This window comes from Dermacentor andersoni, chromosome 8 (genome assembly GCF_023375885.2).
Source record: "Dermacentor andersoni chromosome 8, qqDerAnde1_hic_scaffold, whole genome shotgun sequence".
Classification (NCBI taxonomy): Eukaryota; Metazoa; Arthropoda; class Arachnida; order Ixodida; family Ixodidae; genus Dermacentor; species Dermacentor andersoni.
In genome coordinates, this window is record NC_092821.1 from 16,577,344 (window position 1) to 16,599,087 (window position 21,744).

A 21,744-nucleotide genomic window follows, 5' to 3' on the forward strand; every position below is an offset into this window, starting at 1 on the left:
CATCGTAACACAGTGAAAATCACGGGTACAATACAGAAACCAACCCAACACGGTTCGGCCACTTGTCTTACGACATGAAGAATATTGTCAGACTTATGATGTTCCTCACCAGGTCCTGCAGGTTGCTGAAAGGCCACCAAGATTGCCCCCATGGTACAACTTTTCACAGCTATGTGACTGGACACTAACATATTTAAAGAAAAAGGACGTTCCATAAGAACACATAGTACAAGAGTTCCGAGCTATTCAAGAAAAATATTAAAATCACACAGAATTTTACACTGATGGCTCTAAACACGACAATACGTAGGTGTTGGAATCATAACAAAAAATTTGGAATATAGCATTCAGATTAGTAATCTTTCTTCAGTCTTTACTGCTGAAGATTATGCTTATGGATGGCAGTAAAAAAATTTACCACCGACAAGCAGATGAATGCTATCATATATACCGATTCGCTGAGCACACTCACAGCTCTAAACCTTAACTCTGTGTCTGATCCCCTGCTTGGTGATATACTAAACATTGTGGCCTATGATAAATACGGAAGAACCATACGATTCTGCTGGGTCCCAAGCCATGTTGGGATACCAAGGAATGAAGCAGCAGATAGATGTGCATTCAATGCAGCGCAAGAAGGCATACGACAAACAACACTTCCGCACAGAGACAGTATCCAAGCGATTCATAAGGCCCTGGCATCAAAGTGGCAACTAGAATGGGACTTTTGCATAAATAACAAGTTACAGACAATAAAACCCTTGCTTGGCGAGTAGAAGTCATGCAGTCACCAGCAACGCTTCTATGAGGTGATCCTATGCAGACTACGAATTGGGAATACACATCTGACGCACAATTTTCTACTTCAAAACGAAAACCCGGTAACTTGCGAGAAGTGCCATGAACGACTTGCAGTAATGCACATTATTATGATATGTCCACATACTGAAGCACAGAGACGGAAGCTTTTACAGAATCTCTATAACTTACACATACCTTTACAACCCGCCTCAATATTCGGAGATGATCCGCTAGTGCCCTTCACTGACTTGTTGAGCTTTTTAGAAGAAACCGGTTTTTGCATAGACTATAAAGAAATGCAGCTTTCGTTGCTTGAACATTTGATTTCTTAATATTATTACGATATCATCGAGCGATGCTCAAGGGACGAGCCGCCGCGAGAACGACGACGAAGTGGGTCTGTGACCTTGGCGCGGGCGAGTGTCGTTGTCACGCGTACGTTAACGCCTGGTACGCTTGCTTCAGCGGGCGGAAGGAACACACGAACGCAAGACGCAATACACACGTAACATTCATTCAATAGGCTATATTAGTAACAGGAACAGACGGTCAGATTCAACACTTATCACACACGGAATGCGTCCACCCTTGCTCAGCTTTCCGCTCACACTACCGCGTGTACAAACGTCTGTGCGGCGATCGTCTATTCGCTGTAGTAGTGGCGCTTACAGTACCGGTTCTGTTCGACGCGGGTATCGGCGTCCCCCGGTCTGTGGTCCGTCGATGCGATCTGGTCGTCGTCAGTCGTTGTTAGTGTCCGGCGTCACCGATGCCCCGGCCGACGTGATGAAGGCACGGTCGCTGCGGGTCTGTCGCGCTCCGGCAGAGCGCGGCTCGTGCCGGCTGGCGCTCCCGGTACGCGCCGGCCCCGCGTAGTTCTCCGGACGGGACAGTGACTGGCTGTAGCCAGCCTCCGCGCGTCCACGGTCAGCGGCACAAACGCTGATGTGTCCTGGCGGGTAGGTCCGGGCCAGCGATAATTCCGGGGACGTCGGACATCTGCTCGCCGAGCGTGGTACTCGGGCGGGACGTCGATGTGTCGCCGAGGAACTGGGGCAGGACCCAGAGAGGCAATCTCCGGCCGTCTTCCCCTGGAACGCTGCGCCCGGCCACCACGTCCTTCCCTGCGCGCGCCCCTTCTCCAAGATGGCGGCTCCACCCGCTCGCTTCACTCTTTCTTCCTCGTCTTCTTTCTTTCTTTATGATTGTCACTCCTGACAGTCGTCCTGGTGGTCTGGCTCCAGTGTAAATACCCTGTATATAGCCTCTTTCATCTGTGTTTTTCCACACGTAACATTCTGGTGGAGGCCAGCGATCCCCGTCCTCACCACGGAACTCCGGAGTGGTCGGCACACCGAGCTTGTCACCATGCCTCCTGGTTACGAGACAGCCTCTGCAACGGCTTCGGCTTGTCCGACTGCTCCAATCATCACGGTTGCCCAACATCGCGACCCTGGTGTGTTCTCTGGCCTGGAGGGAGAGGACGTTGACGAATGGATCAAGCTCTATGAACACGCGCCAGTGCTAATAACAGCTGGGATCCAACGATCATGCTCGCCAATGTCATCTTTCATCTCGGCGGAACCCCACGCGTGTGGCACCAATCGCATGACGACGAGATAAATAGTTGGGACAGTTTCAAAGAAAAGCTCAGGGAACTGTTCGGCGACCCCATTGGGCGCAAGGCTGCCGCGAGAAAGGCTCTTGCGTCTCGTGTTCAGACATCTACAGAGCCGTTTGTTTCATACATCCTCGACGTCTTGGCTCTCTGCCGCAAACCTGACGGTACGATGTCTGAAGCAGATAAAGTGTCGCATGTGCTAAAAGGCATCGTCGACGATGCCTTCAATTTGCTTGTTTTCGGTCACGTCTCGACTATCGACGCCATCATCAAAGAATGCCGTCTCCTTGAACAAGCTAAGAGCCGCCGTATCACACATCACATCACGCGGCTACCCAACACTGCTACTACGTCGACATGTGAGGGTCGACCGCGTCAGACCACCCCCTGTGACGATGTAACCCGTATTGTTCGCCGCGAGCTCGAGGCCGCCTGTTTGCCAGCTTTCTCCACGACGCCTCCCGATCCACCAGCAACCACGATTGCGCTGATTCAGGCCATCGTCAGACAGGAATTTCAGAACATGGGTCTTAACTCCGTGTGTTCATAGTCTCCACCCACGGTTCCCCAGTTCTCTAGCAGCCCTCCTCGTCCCCGGCAGTCCTTTTCTGCCACATCTCGCCGCAACCCGTCCGAATAGCGTACCCTTGATGACAGGCCGATCTGCTTTCACTGCTGTCGCATCGGGCACGTCGCTCGTCACTGCCGCAACCGATAGCCACCACCTCCTCGGATATACACCGCTGCTCATTCCCGCCCCTTTGGACCTTCTGTTCCCTATACCACCCGCCATGAACCCATTGCCGCTGATGCTCCTGCACCGAACCTTCGCTACAGCCGCTCTCCCTCACCTCGACGCCATCAGTCTCGTTCGCCCCAACGCCGTCGCTTCTCTCCGTCGCCTATCGCCTCCCGGATCCAGCCGGAAAACTAGGCACTGCAGCTTCTGGAGGTGATCGAAGCTGCGTTGTCCACCCTGCCCTCAAATCCTCTGCTCACGTTACACACGAACCAAAACCTTCTTGACGTTGACGTTGATGGCTATCCTGTCACGGCACTCATCGATACAGGTGCGCATCTTTCTATTATCAGTGCTGAGTTCCGACGACGACTGAACAAGCTCCTCGCCCCAGCGTCGGCACGCGTCGTCCGCGTTGCGGATGGCGGTACTGTGCCTATCATCGGCATGTGTACGGCACGTGTCAGCATCGCCGGCCGCCACACTCCTGTCCTCTTCACCGTGATTGCTCATTGCCCCCACGACCTCATTCTCGGCCTCGATTTTCTCTCCGCGCATTCTGCTCTTATTGGCTGCTCTTCCAGTACCCTTCGCCTTGAGTTGCCGATTCTCGCTGAACCTTCTGACACACCCCAGTGCCGCCTACGCCCCATCGGCTTTATTCGCCTGCCGCCAAAATCAATAGCCTATATTGAACTCTTGTCTTCCCCACCAGTCCCTGATGGCGAGTACCGCGTCACTCCTCTGCCCGACATTCCACTACAGTATGACGTTACCGTGCCTCACAGTATACTTACTATTACTGCGAACCGCAGTTTCATGCCTATCTTTAACTTTGGATTGGCAAAGCAAATTCTACCGCAAGGTATTTGCCTTGCCAACGTTGATTGTGTTGGCGACCATCACGTGGCAACTTTATCGACCGATGCTTCTTGCGAGCTTAGCAGGCCCATCGTGCCAGCCTCGGCCGCCGATCCCAAGATACAGAAAATGGTTGCGACGGACCTGTCTTCTGCGCAGGCTGAAGACCTTTACGAACTATTATCGTCCTACACAGAGATTTTCGACTTCGACGATCCTCCTTTAGGCCAGATGCTCGCGGACAAGCATCGAATTCTTACTGGCGATGCTACTCCTTTTCAGTGACGACCGTATCGAGTTTCTGCGTCGGAACGTCAAGTAATTCAAAGTGAAGTCAACAAAATGCTAGACAAAAACATCATTGATCCTTCCTCGAGTCCCTGGGCGTCACCTGTAGTCTTGGTTAAGAAGAAGGATGGCACGTGGCGCTTCTGTGTAGACTACCGCCATCTGAACAACATTACTAAGAAGGACGTCTACCCGCTCCCACGCATAGACGACGCCCTTGAATGCCTCCATGGTTCCAGCTACTTCTCGTCTATTGATCTTCGTTCTGGATACTGGCAGATTGCTGTTGATGATATGGACGGAGAAAAAACCGCGTTCATCACACCTGATAGCCTATACCAATTTAATGTAATGCCGTTTGGATTATGCAACGCCCCTGCCACCTTTGAGCGTATGATGGACTCCTTGCTCCGTGGTTTCAAATGGTCCACATGTCTCTGCTACCTCGACGACGTCATCGTCTTCTCGCCCACGTTCGACACTCACCTTGAGCGTCTAACAGCTATACTTGATGTATTTCGAAAGGCGAAGCTGCAACTTAACTTGTGGAAATGTCGTTTCTGCCGCCGCCAAATTACTCTTCTGGGCCATCTCGTTGACGCTTCCGGAGTACACCCTAATCCCGACAAAACTCAGCGCTGTCCGAGACTTTCCGGTTCCGAAGACAGCCGCAGACGTTCTAAGTTTTGTCGGGCTATGCTCGTATTTTCGTCGTTTTGTTCAAGATTTTGCGGCAATTGCTAGACCTCTCACTAATCTTTTGAAGAAAGGCGTACAATTCTCGTGGGGTACTGCAGAAGCCGCCGCCTTCTCTCGTCTCGTCACTCATCTCTCCTCACCACCCATTCTCGCCCACTTCGACCCTGATGCCCCTACTGAATTACGTACAGATGCCAGCGGTCATGGCGTAGTTGCCGTCTTAGCCCAGCGTCAGCGTGGCCAGGGTCGCGTTATTGCTTATGCGAGCCGCCTCCTCACACCATCGGAGCGCAACTATTCCATTACGGAAAGAGAATGCCTTGCTGTAGTCTGGGCGGTTGCGAAGTTCCGTCCTTACCTCTACGGTCGCCCCTTTTCCATAGTCACTGACCATCATGCTCTCTGCTGGCTCTCATCCCTAAAAGATCCTACAGGCAGGCTTGGTCGATGGGCTTTGAGACTACAAGAATTTTCGTATTCCGTGGTCTACAAGGCTGCCGCCTGCACCAAGACTCTGACAGCTTGTCGCGTTACCCTGTTGACGACCCTGACTCCTCCAATATTACCAGTGTTGCTTGTGTATTCTCTTTGTCGCAGGTGCTTCATTTCGCCGACGACGCCTACATCAGAGCACTCATCGACCGTTTTGAACACTCTCTGGCCAACGCCACTCTACGCCTCTTCGTCCTCCGCGACGGTACTGTGTACCGTCGTAACCTTCATCCGGACGGCTCTGAGTTTCTACTTGTCATACCTAAACACCTCCGCTCAACTGTTCTAGAAGAGCTCCACGACGCACCAACAACAGGACACCTTGGCGTATCTCGAACCTGTGACCGTGTACGGCGCCGTTTTTTCTGGCTGGACCTTGCCCGTTCTGTACGACGTTACGTCGCCGCTTGTGAACTTTGCCAACGATGCAAGAAGCCTTCCCAGCCCCCCGCTGGTTACCTGCAGCCGCTCGACATCCCTGCCGAGCCCTTCCATCGTGTCGGCTTAGACCGTCTCGGCCCATTTCCAGAGTCTATATCAGGAAAGAAGTGGGTTGCGGTCGCGGTGGACTACGCGACCTGCTATGTAACCCGCGCTCTTCCGACTAGTTGCGCAACTGATGTTGCGGACTTCCTCCTGCATGATATCATTTTGATTCATGGTGCTCCGCGTCAATTGCTAACAGACCGTGGCCGTACGTTCTTAGTCGAAGTCATTGACGACATCATGCGTGCTTGCTCAATACAGCATAATTTTACCACCTCCTACCACCCTGAAACGAACGGCCTCACTGAGCGTTTGAACCGCACCCTTACAGACATGCTATCTAAATACGTTTCAGACGACGACTGTGACTGGGGCCAGGCTCTACCTGGCATTACATTTGCGTATAATTCTTCCCGTCTTGAAACTGCTGGCTTTTCGCCTTTTTACCTCTTGTATGGCCGTGAACCAACGCTACCACTGGACACTGTGCTTCCGTCCATCACAGGTTCAACTAGCGCTTATGCCCGTGATGTTATCGCCCATGCTGACCATGCTCGCCAACTTGCGCGCACCTCACAAGTCTCTCAAGGCAAACAAAAGCAACGCTACGACTTCCATCACCGTGATGTCCATTTTGTGCCCGGCGCCCTCGTGTTGCTTTGGTCACCATCGCGTAAAGTTGGCCTTAGTGAAAAACTGCTTTCCTGCTACACAGGCCCATATCGTGTGCTTCGCCAAGTAACCGTTGTCACCTACGAAATCGCTCTAGACACGCCCACTACGTCCTCCGCTGTGACAACCACTGACATTGTCCACGTCGCCCGACTCAAACCCTACAACTTTCCACGCGCCTTTGATATTTAGCAGCACCGTGACGGCGCTTTTGCACCGGGGGGTAGTATTACGATATCATCGAGCGATGCTCAAGTGACGAGTTGCCGCGAGAACGACGACGAAGTCGGTCTGTGCCCTTGGCGCGGGCGAGTGTCGGCCTGGTGGCCTGGCTCCAGTGTAAATACCCTGTATGTAGCCTCTGTCATCTGTGTTTTTCCACACGTAACAATATCTTGTGGCTGACACAGCATGGCCTTAGTCGCTCTTGCGCCATTAAACCCAAATTAACTAACCAGCTTTAAAATGACGCGTTTATGGTCACTGCCTATGCTACTATACCCTCCCTCGTCAATGACCATTTCTCTCAACTAATCATGAATTCCTTCTATCAGCCGGCAGTAATCAATTGTCGAATGCCGGTTTTCCACTTCCCACGTGGTCTGCCTGTCATACTTAGGCCCTGTATTCACGATAACGAGGTTATGTTGCTTACAAAGATCTAGCATTGACTTCCCATTGTTGTTAGTAAGCCATATAGGTCCTGTATGTGGGCATTCATGTCACCTAATGGAATAATTTGGGCACCATTCCCGAAATCCTTGATATTGGCATTTAGACATTCCACTAACTCTTGATTCTTCTCTCTGCAATTATTTCCGGTCCACAAGTTCGTTACGCCTGCAGCTAAGTTTTCTTTCCACTAATTGTACATGACAACCATAGATGCTCTTGACATTTTTAATTTATTATTTTCCATTTGACTCCCTGATGAATGAGCGTTCCGACTCCCTCTCCCTTTCTTTGAGATTTATTTCTGTTGCACCCTTCCCAAACATAATTGTCAATCACTGGTGGCTCTTTCGATTCTCTAATTGGTGTGTTTCTGTAACCGAATACACCCCTATTTGTTCTTTATTTAACTGCTCTTCAATCTCTACCCACGTCTCCTTTCTTCTGCCGGCCTGCATGTTCATGTAGCCTTTGCATGGCGAGCTCTCTTTCTTGTTTTCCTCCTTTTGCTTTTATTTTACAATTATGCTATTCCGAGGTTTCTTTAGGGGGACCTTCTTCATCACTACTTACACTGGCCTCCTGATCGTCCGTGGGCCCCTTAAAAAAGCAACCGCACGACCAGCAAGTCGCCAGCTCACTTCTCGTCCAAGCCTGTGGTTGAAGTAGACCCCGTCTCATTGGAAACCACCACACCTTTTCACCTCCCTGTTTACTTTACAACAGGGTGTCTACCAACCGGGAAAACCAGGCATCCTCAGGGATTTTGAGTAGTTTGGAAAAACTCAGGGAATGTGTGCCTCTATCAGGGAAAACTTGCTGTAATTTTATTGAAATGGTCGAAAGTCGTGGTAATGCTGGCTCGAGTAACAGACAGGAATCGTAATGAATCGTCATTGATTGTCTGTCGTCGGCTGTAGGAGTTGCCAGTGTACAGTCAACAACCGACTTTCCGGATTCCCGATAATTTGGATGGATTCGCGGTACCACCACGTAGCCCATAGAATCAATGTATCAGAACGTCAAAAATTTCAGACGCAAGAACTCTTCGACGTCCGATTTTCCGGACGTTTTGCCTTAATCGCAGGTCCAAAACGGCGTTAATCGAAGCCACCACCGCTGCCATTTTGATTACCTCGCCGCCTCGAACCGGCGCTCTCGCATGCAGATTCGCTGGCAGCCGTAGCCACCACTGCAGCAACGCTAGGCCTAGCTGCTTCGACGTTCGCTATGAAGCTTCTTGCCATTGGGTGCCGTGTTTTGTTTTTAAAGAAGTCGCTGCTGTCAGCAATGGCACGGACTCCGCCTTTGTGGTCTTCGCGATTGGCTTAGAAGCTTGGAAAGCACAGTGCGTTGCATAATGCCGGTTCCCGAAAGTCAGCTTCGCCTCCGTACGGAAATGTTACTTAGTGAAGCATATGTAAAAGTATTGCAGTGAATCATAACAAGCGTGGGAAGCGGCTATGCCACCGGACACAGTATGTATTCCTTAATTATACGCGCGTGCACCCGGTCTGCCCTGTCACAGTACGAGCACCAATTTGCCTAATACGTGTACTGACCGGCCTTCAGAGCGTTTTCGAATGTGCCTACGGCGGTTTGAGCCCTTAAGGGCAGTAAATGACATGCGTTTATTTTTTCCAACTGGCCGATTTTTCGGACGTTTTGGCGGCCCCTAGGGAGTTCGGAAAATCGGACGTGGACTGTGCAATTGACCAAGATGATGCTTCAAATGGTCCGTGGGGCGAACGAGTGGCGGAAGGAGGACAAGAACAGAAAGGACCTATGCATTGAGGAAAGAATGGGAATGGAAGCGTGCTGCCACCGTTTTGAAGGACCTTGAGCTCAAAAAACAATGTTGGTTGATTCCGAGATACAGGTGTCTTTCATCCAAGCCAAAATAAACTTTTTGAAGCAGTGAAACACAACACTGAGGCGTCATGTGCGGGCTGTTACGACTTTGCACTGGTGCCACCACTATTCCGACTTTGAGGCGGTCCCGTAGCGCTCGTCACCCGTTTCGTGACAGAGCGTTGGTAGCGAAGACTCCGAGTCAGGCGTCGGTGAGAATAACAAAAGGGACTTTATACACTATATACAGGTCATTATACAGGACATGAAGGGGTCGGCACTGGGGCCGAGAGCTCACGGCAAACGCGACTGTTCCCGCACGGCGACGTCCGGCGAAAACGCGTGACTCATCTCACTCCAGTCGAGAGCGGCACTCTGCTCCCGGTGGGTCGGCGGATCCGGTTTTTCAGGCGGCGCGCCTCGGCTTATAAGCCCCCAAAACCATTGTCACTCAAACGGCCCAATACAAAGTGAGCACTCGACGGTCGTCCGAGAGGTCCAACCAGCGACCGCGCTGGCCACCCCGTTCAAAATTGGCGGGCGCGGTGACCTCCAGGCAAGGGGAGGTACGGCGCCGGGCTGTCTGGCACTTGGCGACACGTTTGAACACGTTGCCCGCCGATGCTTCTCCGGACAACACCACTGCCTGACGGCTCAGCATCTTGACTTGTCAAGGGAGAATTAGGGCGCTGTGCCTTTCGGCGCAGCCCCGGGTTTGTCCAAAGGGCGCTCGCAGGATAAATTCTGCATCTTGCAGATTCGGAATCTGGGCTTGTGGTAATGGCACAACAGGGCTGAGAGTATGTTAGGACAGTGGAGGTTGACTTACGAGCTGTTGAAAATCTAAATTGTGACAAAATTCGGGCCTCATACCACTGAGCTTGCTATCAATTGATAGAAATAGCTCATAATCGAAAATATTTGCTTCTGTATGCATCTCTTTTTCATTAGTATTTGAAAATGTCCGACTCAATTTGCAATTTTTTTCAGACGTTTTATTTGCTGTGCTTTTTACTAACCCCTCCCGTCTATTCTCTGTTTGCATTACATAAACACTACTCAGTATTCAAATTGGATTAAGTCGTTCTTTTTTTAAAGAAAATTCATATGCTTACTAGAGAGTGACAGCATCGGGTGATATGGTTTCAGCCCGTCTTGACATTAAACATAGTTCTGCATCACTCTGGGAATCTTGCAAAGGCACTCAGGGTAAACCTGGAAAACTCAGGGAATTTGGAAATGTCAAACTTGGTAGACACCCTGTACAATGTCGAAACCTTTCTCTCGGCTCATAGTCCATATAGCCTCATTAGTAGCCACTATGGCTCTTTGTACGTTACTGTCACGTGCAGGCACATCCGGCACCATGCACACCACGATCTGCACCTGAGGAGACAGCTCACACAAGTCGTCTGCCTCCTTTGCCAACGGCTGGGCTAGTCTTTTTTGTTTGGGACGTTATTTAGCCCACCTGCGACTACGACAAGGTCGCGTCCGTGGGCTATTCCCGCAAGCTTTGCTTTTGCTTGCTCCATGGCAGTGCCTAATGTCACTCTTGGAAATATGCCTACCGCCACTCTTTTTTCAGCTTTCACCCTCTCCACAGTTGCCTCTGAGCACCTAGCCAGGTTTGAGTCGCCGGCGATAATCATCCTTTCACTCTCTCCTATTGCCGAGGCCTCTCCCTGCTTCCCTTTGGCATGCTTTTCTGGTCGTGCTGGTGGTAAACTTTATTGAAAGTGGGAAGGGAAAAGGGGGAGGTTTCTGTGTGGTTTGGATTTGACAAGGGCATTGACATCTGCGTTCCTGCTTTTCATTTGTGGTCGCATCAAGATAGGTGAAGCTCTTTCCAGGTACTCGCACCCTACTTTGCATACCTTCCACGTGCTTTGTTGACGCTCCCTCTCCTGTCATGTTGGCAGACTGCGTTGCATTGTCGCGACCATTCTCCTTCACGATGGCGGCCCTATGCGGCTTTTCTTCGGCGGCTTGGTCTTTTTTCCACCACCTTCTGTCCATCACGCTCCAGCTCTTTGACCTGTTTCTCAAGCTCATCCTGGAAAGCCCCCATTTTCTTCAGCCTAGCATTGACATCACAGTGTCTGGCGAATGACATGATTTCCTCCCTGTTCTCATCCGGCCCCTTGTCTACCTTGGGGGACTCCCTGTACACTGCACGCTTTACCATCTTTCTTGCCATGTGTTGCACTTCGCTTTTTCTAATACAACCACCAAAGCTTTCAGAGCATGTGCCTTCTAGCAAAGTCCTATACGCACAGAATCTAGATCCTTAAAATGCTGCAAAGTAGTTATCACCAATGATTTAGAAGCAATAATTGCCACACAGACTTAAGGTACGACACGTGTTCACACGTGTTCAAACACGCTCTTACTGTCCTACCAAAGCAGTACTACCGATACCAATGCACACAGACTGCAACCACTAATAGCTAATGGTATTGCGACTTCCAAACTACTATTTAAAAGCTACAAAGGCTAACGTCCCAAAACGGTTGCACGTGTTGAAACACGTTTCGCGAATGGATGCTGTGGCTATCCTGGAGAACTAAATATACACAACACACACACACAAAAATACACAAAAAGAAAACTAGTCAATTACTATTTAAAGGCTAAAGAATCAGGAAATCAAAAACAGAAGCAAGCTCAAAGCATGTACAAAAAACTCCATGTTTTCGTCGATGCCACGGGGCCCTGGAAAAACACGTCCATCCACCGCAAACATCACCGACACCAGCAGGATGGAACTGGTAACAGTGGTATACCAACTATGTCTCATTGAGTGGGGGGAGGGTCAAACCACAAACGATTTGTGCTCTCTTTGTCTCTCTCTCTCTCTCTCTCTATATATATATATATATATATATATATATTTATGTAATTGCGAATAACTATGACAACATGTGAAATTGTGTCGAAATGCTGCACTCAGTTATATTTAGTCGCCGACCGATTTCTCAGACTACAATGGGCTGGGAAAAATGTCCGAATAGAACAATAGTCCGAAAAAACTTGTGAATAGGAAAAATGAACTTTATATTTGCGGATCAACTTTTAAATAGTCACGGATTCTCCCTTGCCTCATTTTGCACCTGCTTGCGACAACATCCTCTTGTATTTGCGCGAGGGTCGTCCTCTGGTCGTACACATTTGACAGCAACGTCAGCGCACTGTTAATGTCCCATGTCGTTAGTTGAGGACAGCTGAAGCATCGGATCCGGAATCATTTTGAAGCGTAAGCACTTTTATCACGATATCGTGGTGAGTAGGCTCCGCGCACAGTTCAAGGTTCAGCAGCGCAAAATCCAGCGTGCCTATTTGCTATCGTTGCCGGCTGAACGGCCTTCCACGAATCAGCAAGCATGCAGACTGCCGTGAAGAGGTTCACGGTGTGCACTTTTTCGTTGTCGATGCACAGGATTGTGCGGCGAAGCAGACTGGCACGGTAGAGTGCTTTTAAGATTTTGTATCTCGCCCTGGCCCATGGGGTGTAGCACACTCGTGGTATTCGGGGGCAAAAATTCCAGCCGAATGGCCTGGAGATTGTCTGCAGCGCCATGGGCTGCGCATTTGTCGACAAAAATCACTTGGCATTGCTGGGATTGAAACATTCCGTCCATGCGGCGCAGGTAACCCTCGAATAATGATTGCGTAATCCGTGCCTTTAAATTGCTCATGTACCATACTGGCAGGTTTCTGGGGCCCTTGAAGCACCTGGGGTTTTGCAACTTTCCAATCACAAGAAGTGGAATTTTCTCGGTACCGGTCGCGTTCGCACCGACCATAACTGTAATTATTTCTTTGCTGAGCCGCCCTCCGGTACTTGGATCACCTGAGAAATACAGCAAATGGTCCAGCAGCATATGCTGCTGGACCATTTGGATATCCTAAAGAATAAAACCGTTTCATCGCAATTAAAAATGTCCTCAGGGCTGTAATTTTGCAGGACAAAGATCAAATCATTGCGGCAGTATTCTGCCACCACAGCCTGCCTGGCTGACGGCTCCACTGTCACCGCACATCTTCTTAAAGGATACTCCATGCCTTTTCCTAAAGCTGCGGAGCCATGCGTCAGTGAACTTCTCAATGTTCAAGTTCTCAATGTTCATCTTGATGGCGAGATCTTTGGCCTTCTGTTCAAGCGTGTCACCAGAAACTGGAAAATTCTTTGTCCGCATCCCTTCAAGCCACAATTTAAATGCGTCTTCTAGATGCAGATGATCACCCTTGCTGTCCGGTTTTTTCTTTCGAGTGAATTCTCGAAGGCAGACAGTATCTTGCTCTTGTTTCGGATGTAATCTGAAACTGCTTGCTTGGACAGCTGGAACTGCTTCACCACGTCAGCTAGCGTCCGTCCTTTCTCCATGAGTTCAATGATCGCAGCTTTCTTTTCCAAAGTTAAGGTGGTGTAGTTGCCGCGTTTCTTCTTTGCAAAGTTCAGCGGAGAGGCGTGAGGCGAGGCCATAGTGTCTAGAACACACAGCAAAAATTCACTTCCGAAAGGCGAGAATATCCCGGGAGACGCACGCCGCACACAAGTGGCAATGGTAACCGTTCAGGATCGATGGATGGATAAGGCTTAACCCTTGAAATCGGGTGGTGGCTCATGACACCTAGCTGCGACACCAATCCAATTGAAGCCACCAGCGGTTCCAAACAAGCCTCAAGCCAGCGTAATTCAACATGGTGGCATGCGGGGTTCCGGTTGATCCCCATAACAGGAAGGCATAGGCGACGACTGTCTACAGCTTATAAGAGTGATTTACCTAGAAAATACAGTTTGCGATGAATGGGAAGGGATGAGGAGTGAGGAGAAGGTTGATATCAACATGTCACTGAGGCAAGGGTGCCCGTTATCCCCACTGCTGTTTATGATGTTCATGGTGAGGAGGGAAAAGGGCTAGAATGAAGTAATATTGGGTTTAATCTCTCATACAAGCAGGCCGGTACAGTAGTAGAGCAGCAGCTTCCAGGTTTATTTTATGCGGACGACATTGCGTTGCTAGCTAACACGCAAAGTGACATGCATTGTCTGGCCAATTCTGTGGACAGGAAGGCCATAAGTTAAGTCTGAAATGTAGTGTTAAAAAATGAGGTGCAATAGTATTAATTGAAAACAGCGAACAGACAGTGACAGACAGCACCAGGAAATATATTGCGTAAAAGAATATAAACACCTTGGTACACAGATAAATGAAGGCAATAAATGTAAGGAGACACAGGAAAAAAGAATAAAGCGGAAGAGAAATGCGGCCATAACGAAACACAGAGCACTAGGGAGATACAATAGGTGCGAGGTGCTGTGGGGTATGTGGAAAGATCTAATGGTTCCAAGACTTACATTTCGAAATGCAGTTGTTTGCTTGAAATCAGGGATACAATTGGGACTCGATTGGAACCAAAGGTCAGCAGGACGCCTCGCATTGGGCACTCACGGGAAGACTATAAATGAAGCTATCCAGAGTGATATGGGCTGGACAAGTTTTGAGGTGAGGGAAGCTCACAGACAAATTAATCGTGAATAATGACTGAGGAATATGGAAGAAAGTGAATAGACTGGGAGAGTGTTCAGGTGTTTGTACAAGAATAACATTCATTCATAGTGGAGGAAAAGAACTTGGAAGCTTACCAGCAAGTATGCGGCCTGTGTGGTGAGGAACAGAGCAACAAAGAACATCAAGCGAAAAGTCAGAAACTGAAATAATCTCATGGGTGGTGGCAATAAATAAAGAAACCTACCATGAGCAACTACGTAAGAGGAAAAAGCTAAATCAGAAAAGAAACAATTTATGATAACTCAAAGGGAAGCTCATTACATTTTGAAGCGAGATCAGAATGCCTTGGAACACGCACTTATAAAGCGAGATATAATAAGGCAGAAGAAGCATGTGCTTGCTGCGGTACAGTAGGGAAACGATAGAGCGTGTTTTACAGTCGAACCCGGCTATAACGAATTCGAAAAAAAAATGCCTATCAGTTCGATATAGAGCATAATTCGATATAAGCCTGCTAAATAATTGGATGTCATAAAAGCACATTCCATTTATAAAATTACTTTATTAATGAAACTAGCTTAGTTTTGCACGAAATAGTCCTATATTTTCTTCTGCTGGAGTAATTTCGCTGCCTACGACGCAAGCACTTTTGCACATTGTCAAAGGAGTTGGAGCAGCTGAGGCCGCAACTTTCCGCATTCGTGTAGAAGCAGCGGACTAGTGCACAGTGCACGCCACAAGCATTGGGTCGCGAGTTTGGCCGCTTTAGCCCTAATCTCCCCCTTATTCTTCATGATCGTGATGAGAGTGCTCCTCGGAATCTTGTACACTGAGGGGATATCCGACTTCTCACCGCGTTTGACCCGATTTATTATTTCGAGCTTCACGACGAAGGGCGAATTCTGCCGCTTCATCACACCAACACTGTGGGAGAAGGCCCACATAGCACGCACCCAATGAACCAGAAAAGCAGCAAGACAACTCGCACTTCCGGCATCTTTCGGCGTCTTGCACAACGAGAGCACAAGAGCCTCTGGTTGGCTGTCTGAGCAAGCGCTGCGGGCGGGCCAGGATCATATTTAGCAGGGGGATGTCGATGGCTCGTCCGAGGCAGCGTGTTCACGTTAAGGAGACCGGTTGGTTGGAGCCGCGCCGCCGAGTTTTTCCGTCAGCACGAGGGAAAGCCAACTTCCGGGGGCACTTTCTGCCAACCGACATTCGATATATCGGGAGTCGCTGCTATTTTTGTTCGATGTTAGCGTAATTTTTGCTATATATACTCGTTGTAACTATACCGTGTCCAGAAATTGTTCGATATATAGAATAATTCGATGTAAAAGGATTCGATATAGTCGGGGTCGACTATATTAGAATGTGAAGACATCTTCCCAGTGGTTGACGTAGCCACCACTGGCCTTGAAGCCCTTGGGTTCAGCGAGAGCAAGTGAAAAGTACACATGTCCGCAATAGAGATTAGTAAGAGGTGGTAGGAAAATTGGTGGAAGAAAAGTAGGGAAACGACAAAAAACTGAGACGTACAAAAGCAAAGTTCACAATAGGGGGTCAGAAAATTTGTTTGTGGGAAATCGTTTTTTTTTTCTTTTTTCAACCTAGGTAGGATATTAAGCAGTATAGTAGCAAGAGCTTGGTGGTGCAACCCACCGCCTCCTCTCCTTGCCGGAGCAAGGGGAGGAGGTGCCGCCAGTGAGAGGAGCAAGGAGAGGAATGGAGCATGGAGCAATGGAGCATGGTATATTAGATTGTGAAGATATCTGTGCAGCGGTCGGTTTAGGAATCACTAGCGTCCTTGAAGCCCTTCGGTTCATCAAGAGCAGGGGGAAAATAACCATGTCCGGAATGGAGATTAGTAAAAGGCGACTTGAAGTTTGGGAAAAGCTAGGTAAACTAGAAACAAGGGCGTACAAAAACAAAGTTCACAATAGGGTTTCAGGAAGTTTGTTTATTGGAAATAATGGTAGGACATTGGGCATTAAAATAGGAAGAGGTTGGTGGAGCAACCCACCGCACCGTTCCAAAGTGTGTTGTACGGGAGCACTTCGGCGCCAGTTCTGTGCCAGCACGGAGAAAGAAGCTGACGTTCATGTTTGTCTCACTCCGTCAGTTTTTCAATCTGTGGGTGCCTTGCGCTAGTGGCCCTTTTCGAAACGCCGTGTCCATGTTGCTGAGACGAACATGCCTGTTAAGTTATATATATATATATATATATATATATATATATATATATATATATAAAGCACCCTCGCTGCAACTCAGGGGTAAGGTGGGCACGATATGAAACTAGTGTGTGCGTCATTGCTTCGGAGCCACCGATGGTGCTTGGTGCCTCCCTTCGCAAATACTACAATACCTTCACCTGCTAGTGTGTTAAAATTCACTGCGCTTTGCAAAGGGAGCATACCATTCCTTGTCGGTTCCTGCAATCATTTGCCAATATTTTGCGATGGCAGAGCAGAAGGAGCAGAGCACACTCCAAAAGAAGTTGCCGTATTTTTACATCTCTAAGCTGCACCAAACATCGTAAAAAAATTACTGTAAGGTCAGGATCGGGGTGTGAATTACTGGAATTTGGATTTGAAGTTTCACTCCATGACAACACAGCGTGCGCTGCCCCAAAGCCACACTTCAGGGCAAGGTTCTCAAGTACTCATACTTTCGCTATCTCCTGGGGAATCCCACCCTATTTTCACCCCTGTGTGTTGAATCTCCCTTCTCTCCTGCACGGTCGGTCATTTTCCTCCTCTGTGTGGGTCGCCATTTTGCATTTAGCAGTTAGTGAATAGTGCACATGATGCTGGAAAAGTAGAACTTGGGCCACGATAGGCCGTGTTCACCGGCCCAATTCCCTTCTCCGGAAACAGTAAAGCAGTCATTGGCTTAAGATATGACATGGACAAGTGGTTTATCCCCAAATGGATGCTGTTTTTTAAACATCTAGGGGTTGCGTATGCAGTTGTTACCATGGGTTATAGACGCATATTATTCTTTTTTTCTTTCTGGGCTGTTCTGAAAGAGGATGCGGGTTGTAGGTGTTGGCAGATTATGTGAGGAAAACTGCGGAATTTCCTAGCCGGCTCCTTGCAATCTCGACTTAAGATAACATTGCCAAAGTTCAATGTGTGGTGAAGAAAAAACTCACTGATGAAGTCTCGTATAAAACAAATTTGTTGTGCCAGCGAATCATAACAAATTTTGCAAGTGCCTAATGTGGTTACCGGGCGTCAAGTGATCATTGAGGATATGAGGGCAGGCTTGGTCAAAGCATTTTTGAAGTGTTCTCTAAGGGTCATAGGAGAGAGTAGTCAAGCACTCCACATTCTGTCACTTTGTAATTCTTTAGCTTTCTGAAAAATCCCTTTTATAAGGACTTCACAAACAGGGTCATGAAGCATTCAAATGCAGAAATATTGAGTAAATAAAAATGACCATTAGTTCTTTGTTTCATCATACTTAAGGTCACCCTGAAGATCTCCCAAATCAAATGAAAAAGATAGCTTGTCAATAAAGTTAGCATCTGTGTTTGTTTTTGGCATTTCCTAAAAAATATTTACTTCTTTTATTTGTGCAGCATTGGGGCCTTCAATTTCTCCGTCAACTACCAAATTTGACAACTCAAAGCAAGGATGCCTCCACCGATGTCAGCTATGTGACTATGTGGCTGATGAACTATTTCTTCTGGAAGCACATGCCAGCATCCATACTGGCGAGAAGCCATTTCATTGCCCTTCATGCTCTCGGAGCTTCTCACACAAGTGTTATCTGAATGTCCATTTGCGGACTCACACAGGCGAGAAGCCATTTGACTGCCCTTCATGCTCTCGGAGCTTCTCACAAAAGTCCCACCTGAATGCCCACCTGCGCACCCACACAGGCGAGAAGCCATTTGACTGCCCTTCATGCTCTCGGAGCTTCTCACAAAAGAGCTACATGAAAGCCCACCTGCGCACCCACACAGGCGAGAAGCCATTTGACTGCCCTTCATGCTCTCGGAGCTTCTCAGGAAAGCACCACCTGAAAACCCACCTGCGCACCCACACAGGCGAGAAGCCATTTGACTGCCCTTCATGCTCTCGGAGCTTCTCAGAAAAGCACCATTTGATAGGCCACTTGCGCACCCACACAGGCGAGAAGCCATTTGACTGCCCTTCATGCTCTCGGAGCTTCTCAGAAAAGGGCCGCCTGAAAGCCCACCTGCGCACCCACACAGGCGAGAAGCCATATCAGTGCCCTTCATGCTCTCGGGGCTTCTCACGAAAAATAAACCTGAAAGACCACCTGCGCACCCACACAGGCGAGAAGCCATTTGACTGCCCTTCATGCTCTCAGAGCTTCTCACGAAAGTCCCACCTGAAAGACCACCTGCGCACCCACACAGGCGAGAAGCCATTTGGCTGCCCTTCATGCACTCGGAGCTTCTCACAAAAGTCCAAGCTGAAAGCCCACATGCGCACCCACACAGGCGAGAAGCCATTTACTGCCCTTCATGCTCTCAGAGCATCTCACGAAATGACAGCCTGAAAGCCAACCTGCACACCCACACAGGCGAGAAGCCATTTATTTGGCTGCCCTTCATGCACTCGGAGCTTCTCACAAAAGGGCCACCTGCAAGCCCACCTGCGCACCCACACAGGCGAGAAGCCATATCAGTGCCCTTCATGCTCTTGAAGATTTTCACGAAAGGGCAACCTTAGGAAACACATGAGGCGAGACGCCACTTCATTGCCCACTCTGCCTTCAGTGATTCTCGTTGAAGAATGCCCTGAAGATACACCAGTGCATTCATACAAGTGACCGGCCATATAGTTGCATTGCCTGCTTCAGGTCCTCATCACTTGAACAGACTTGGAGAGCACAGCACAATGATTCAATTCAATTCACTTTATTTTCAACACCACAATGTTGAGGACCGCGAACAAAAAGCCTTTTATGGCTTGACAAGGTCCGCAGCCCTTTTTAACAAGCAGTGACAGAGCATAGCGTTAGGTATTACATATTAAGCTAGAATTGCCTAAGTCCCAATAACACGAGTGTCAGACATAATGCATTTATATAATATATACATACATATATGTGTAAAATGAATTCAAGTGAAACAGAATGTATACTCACGTACAATTGAAACCGAAAGAATTAACGCTAATTACTAATGCACATTATACATATATGAAAACAAATGTGTCACACAAAACATACTGCAATGCACAATTCGGCAAATAAACTGTTACAACAACAATTTGTTCCATTTTTCCATACTGTAGGGTAGTCTTAACAATCTCGTTGAACTAGAGTCTGAATTAAAAATCTACATTCGTGTAGCATGTTACGTAGTGTTCTACTGCATCAGGTAGGACAAGTGTCTCCACATGCTCCGGAGAGCAAGCTTTAACTCGGGCCCAACTTCGATGCCGCCTATTCAAATACATGTAAAACGCAGAAATGCTTTTCTGAAATAACCAGTGGGCTGATTGTAACGAAATTTGTTACATTTGAGAGAAAAAGCTAAATTCTGGTGACTGCTGGAAGCATCATTTAGTTTGAAGGCCTGAATGTTACCACAGGAATTTGCAAAGATTTTTCATCTTTAAAAAAATTGAAGCAAAAACTTTATAAATTTTTAACTCTGCACCTGGAATAGATATCGTAGCTCTGTAAACTGCATACGCTAGATTTTCCAAAGCAGACAAATTTGATGTATCAATGCATATCTTGTCAACTTGTTACACTGTTTACAGGGACTTTGCAGATGTCCTACTCAATTATTAGTGGCTTATTTTAACGCTTTCTTTCATATCTAAATATTGTCCGCTTTAGGTGTCCTATTTGGAGCATTTTACAGAATTGCAGTATTTTTCATTGCTGAGTTACCAGAGTTGTAAATTTGATAGTGTCGTTTTTTGAAAATTCGTGATTTTCAACAATAGCTATTAAAAGATTGATGGCCTAAATCAAAAATTCGCTACCAACAGTCACTACATTCTATTTCTTTTATATGCAACAAACCTCATCTGGTTTCGTGGAGTAGTTGTCAAGAAAAATGATCTCTCCTTTCCCATGTATGTAGATGGGAGCCCCCAAGCTGAAGCTTGCTCTTGAAGGGTCTGTGAAACACTTTTCTGGGGTTACCATATTTTCTCTAGATCTTTTCTCTACACGTTATGGAACACAGAGCAAAAGGATTTACGAGAACTAAGCCACATAAAGCCGTTGTAGCTGAGAAAAAAGTCAAAATACATTTAAACTTTAATTAAAAGAAGTCGGCAAAAACAGCTATTTGCTTTGTTATATTGTGGCTTTTCATTATTTGAAAAGTAATTGATGTTCATTTGTGTCTTCAAAATTACTGTTTGCATGCCCCTACAAACTATGTACGTTCACTGTAATAATTGTTACACTACAGATGTGTGAATGATGTGTTCTTAAGGCTCCTATTTTTTTTCAGTATTCTCTTTGGTACATATGAACTTGTTCTCTTAGACCAATTCATGTATTTGTTGGCTCTTGGTTCTGGTCTACATTGTTCATCGTCGATTCTTTTGATCTTATTCTATTCGTGCCTTTTTTATTTTACAAATGGGTACTTTTTTAGAGGAATTGATTGTTCAGTAAGCTAGCTTTCCAATGTCTGTTTCATCAGAGCATCAAATAAATGGCATTGTTTGGTGAGTATTCGTTGTCTGTTCTTGATATTTCAATAAGTTATTGACGGCATGCAATATAGGGATGCTAGCATTTTATTATATCTGGGGCTGCAAGAGAAGTTGAATGACGGCTGTTGGAACTTCATTATTAACACAAAAGGAGCCTGTTATAAGTAACATAGATGAGTAATCTAATGTTTGAGTCTAATGTCAAGTCCACCATGCTTAAGTCATTCCTACATTTTATTTCAACTAATGTACCAGCATTTCTATAAGCACTAGGGAGACATATATTTGTAGGAATATTTGTATAAACTTTACATATTGAATTGAGCTTATAAGCCTGCACTGTGTAATACATTTGTGTGCAGAAGCATAGAAATTGGGCCA

General features: G+C 47.5%; 1 protein-coding gene across 12 annotated transcripts in view; it reads left to right on the forward strand.

The window, feature by feature from the left end:
- LOC129383656 (uncharacterized) overlaps positions 1-21,382 on the forward strand; it is a 62,038-nt gene extending 40,656 nt beyond the window's left edge. For all 12 annotated transcript variants that reach the window (XM_055068306.2, XM_055068296.2, XM_055068302.1 and 9 more), the window contains one exon: positions 18,285-21,382. In XM_055068306.2, coding sequence (XP_054924281.1) covers positions 18,285-19,234 — 950 coding nt within the window. In that variant the 3' untranslated portion in view covers positions 19,235-21,382. The remainder of the gene's footprint in view (positions 1-18,284) is intronic.
- The last annotated feature ends 362 nt before the right edge of the window (positions 21,383-21,744 follow it).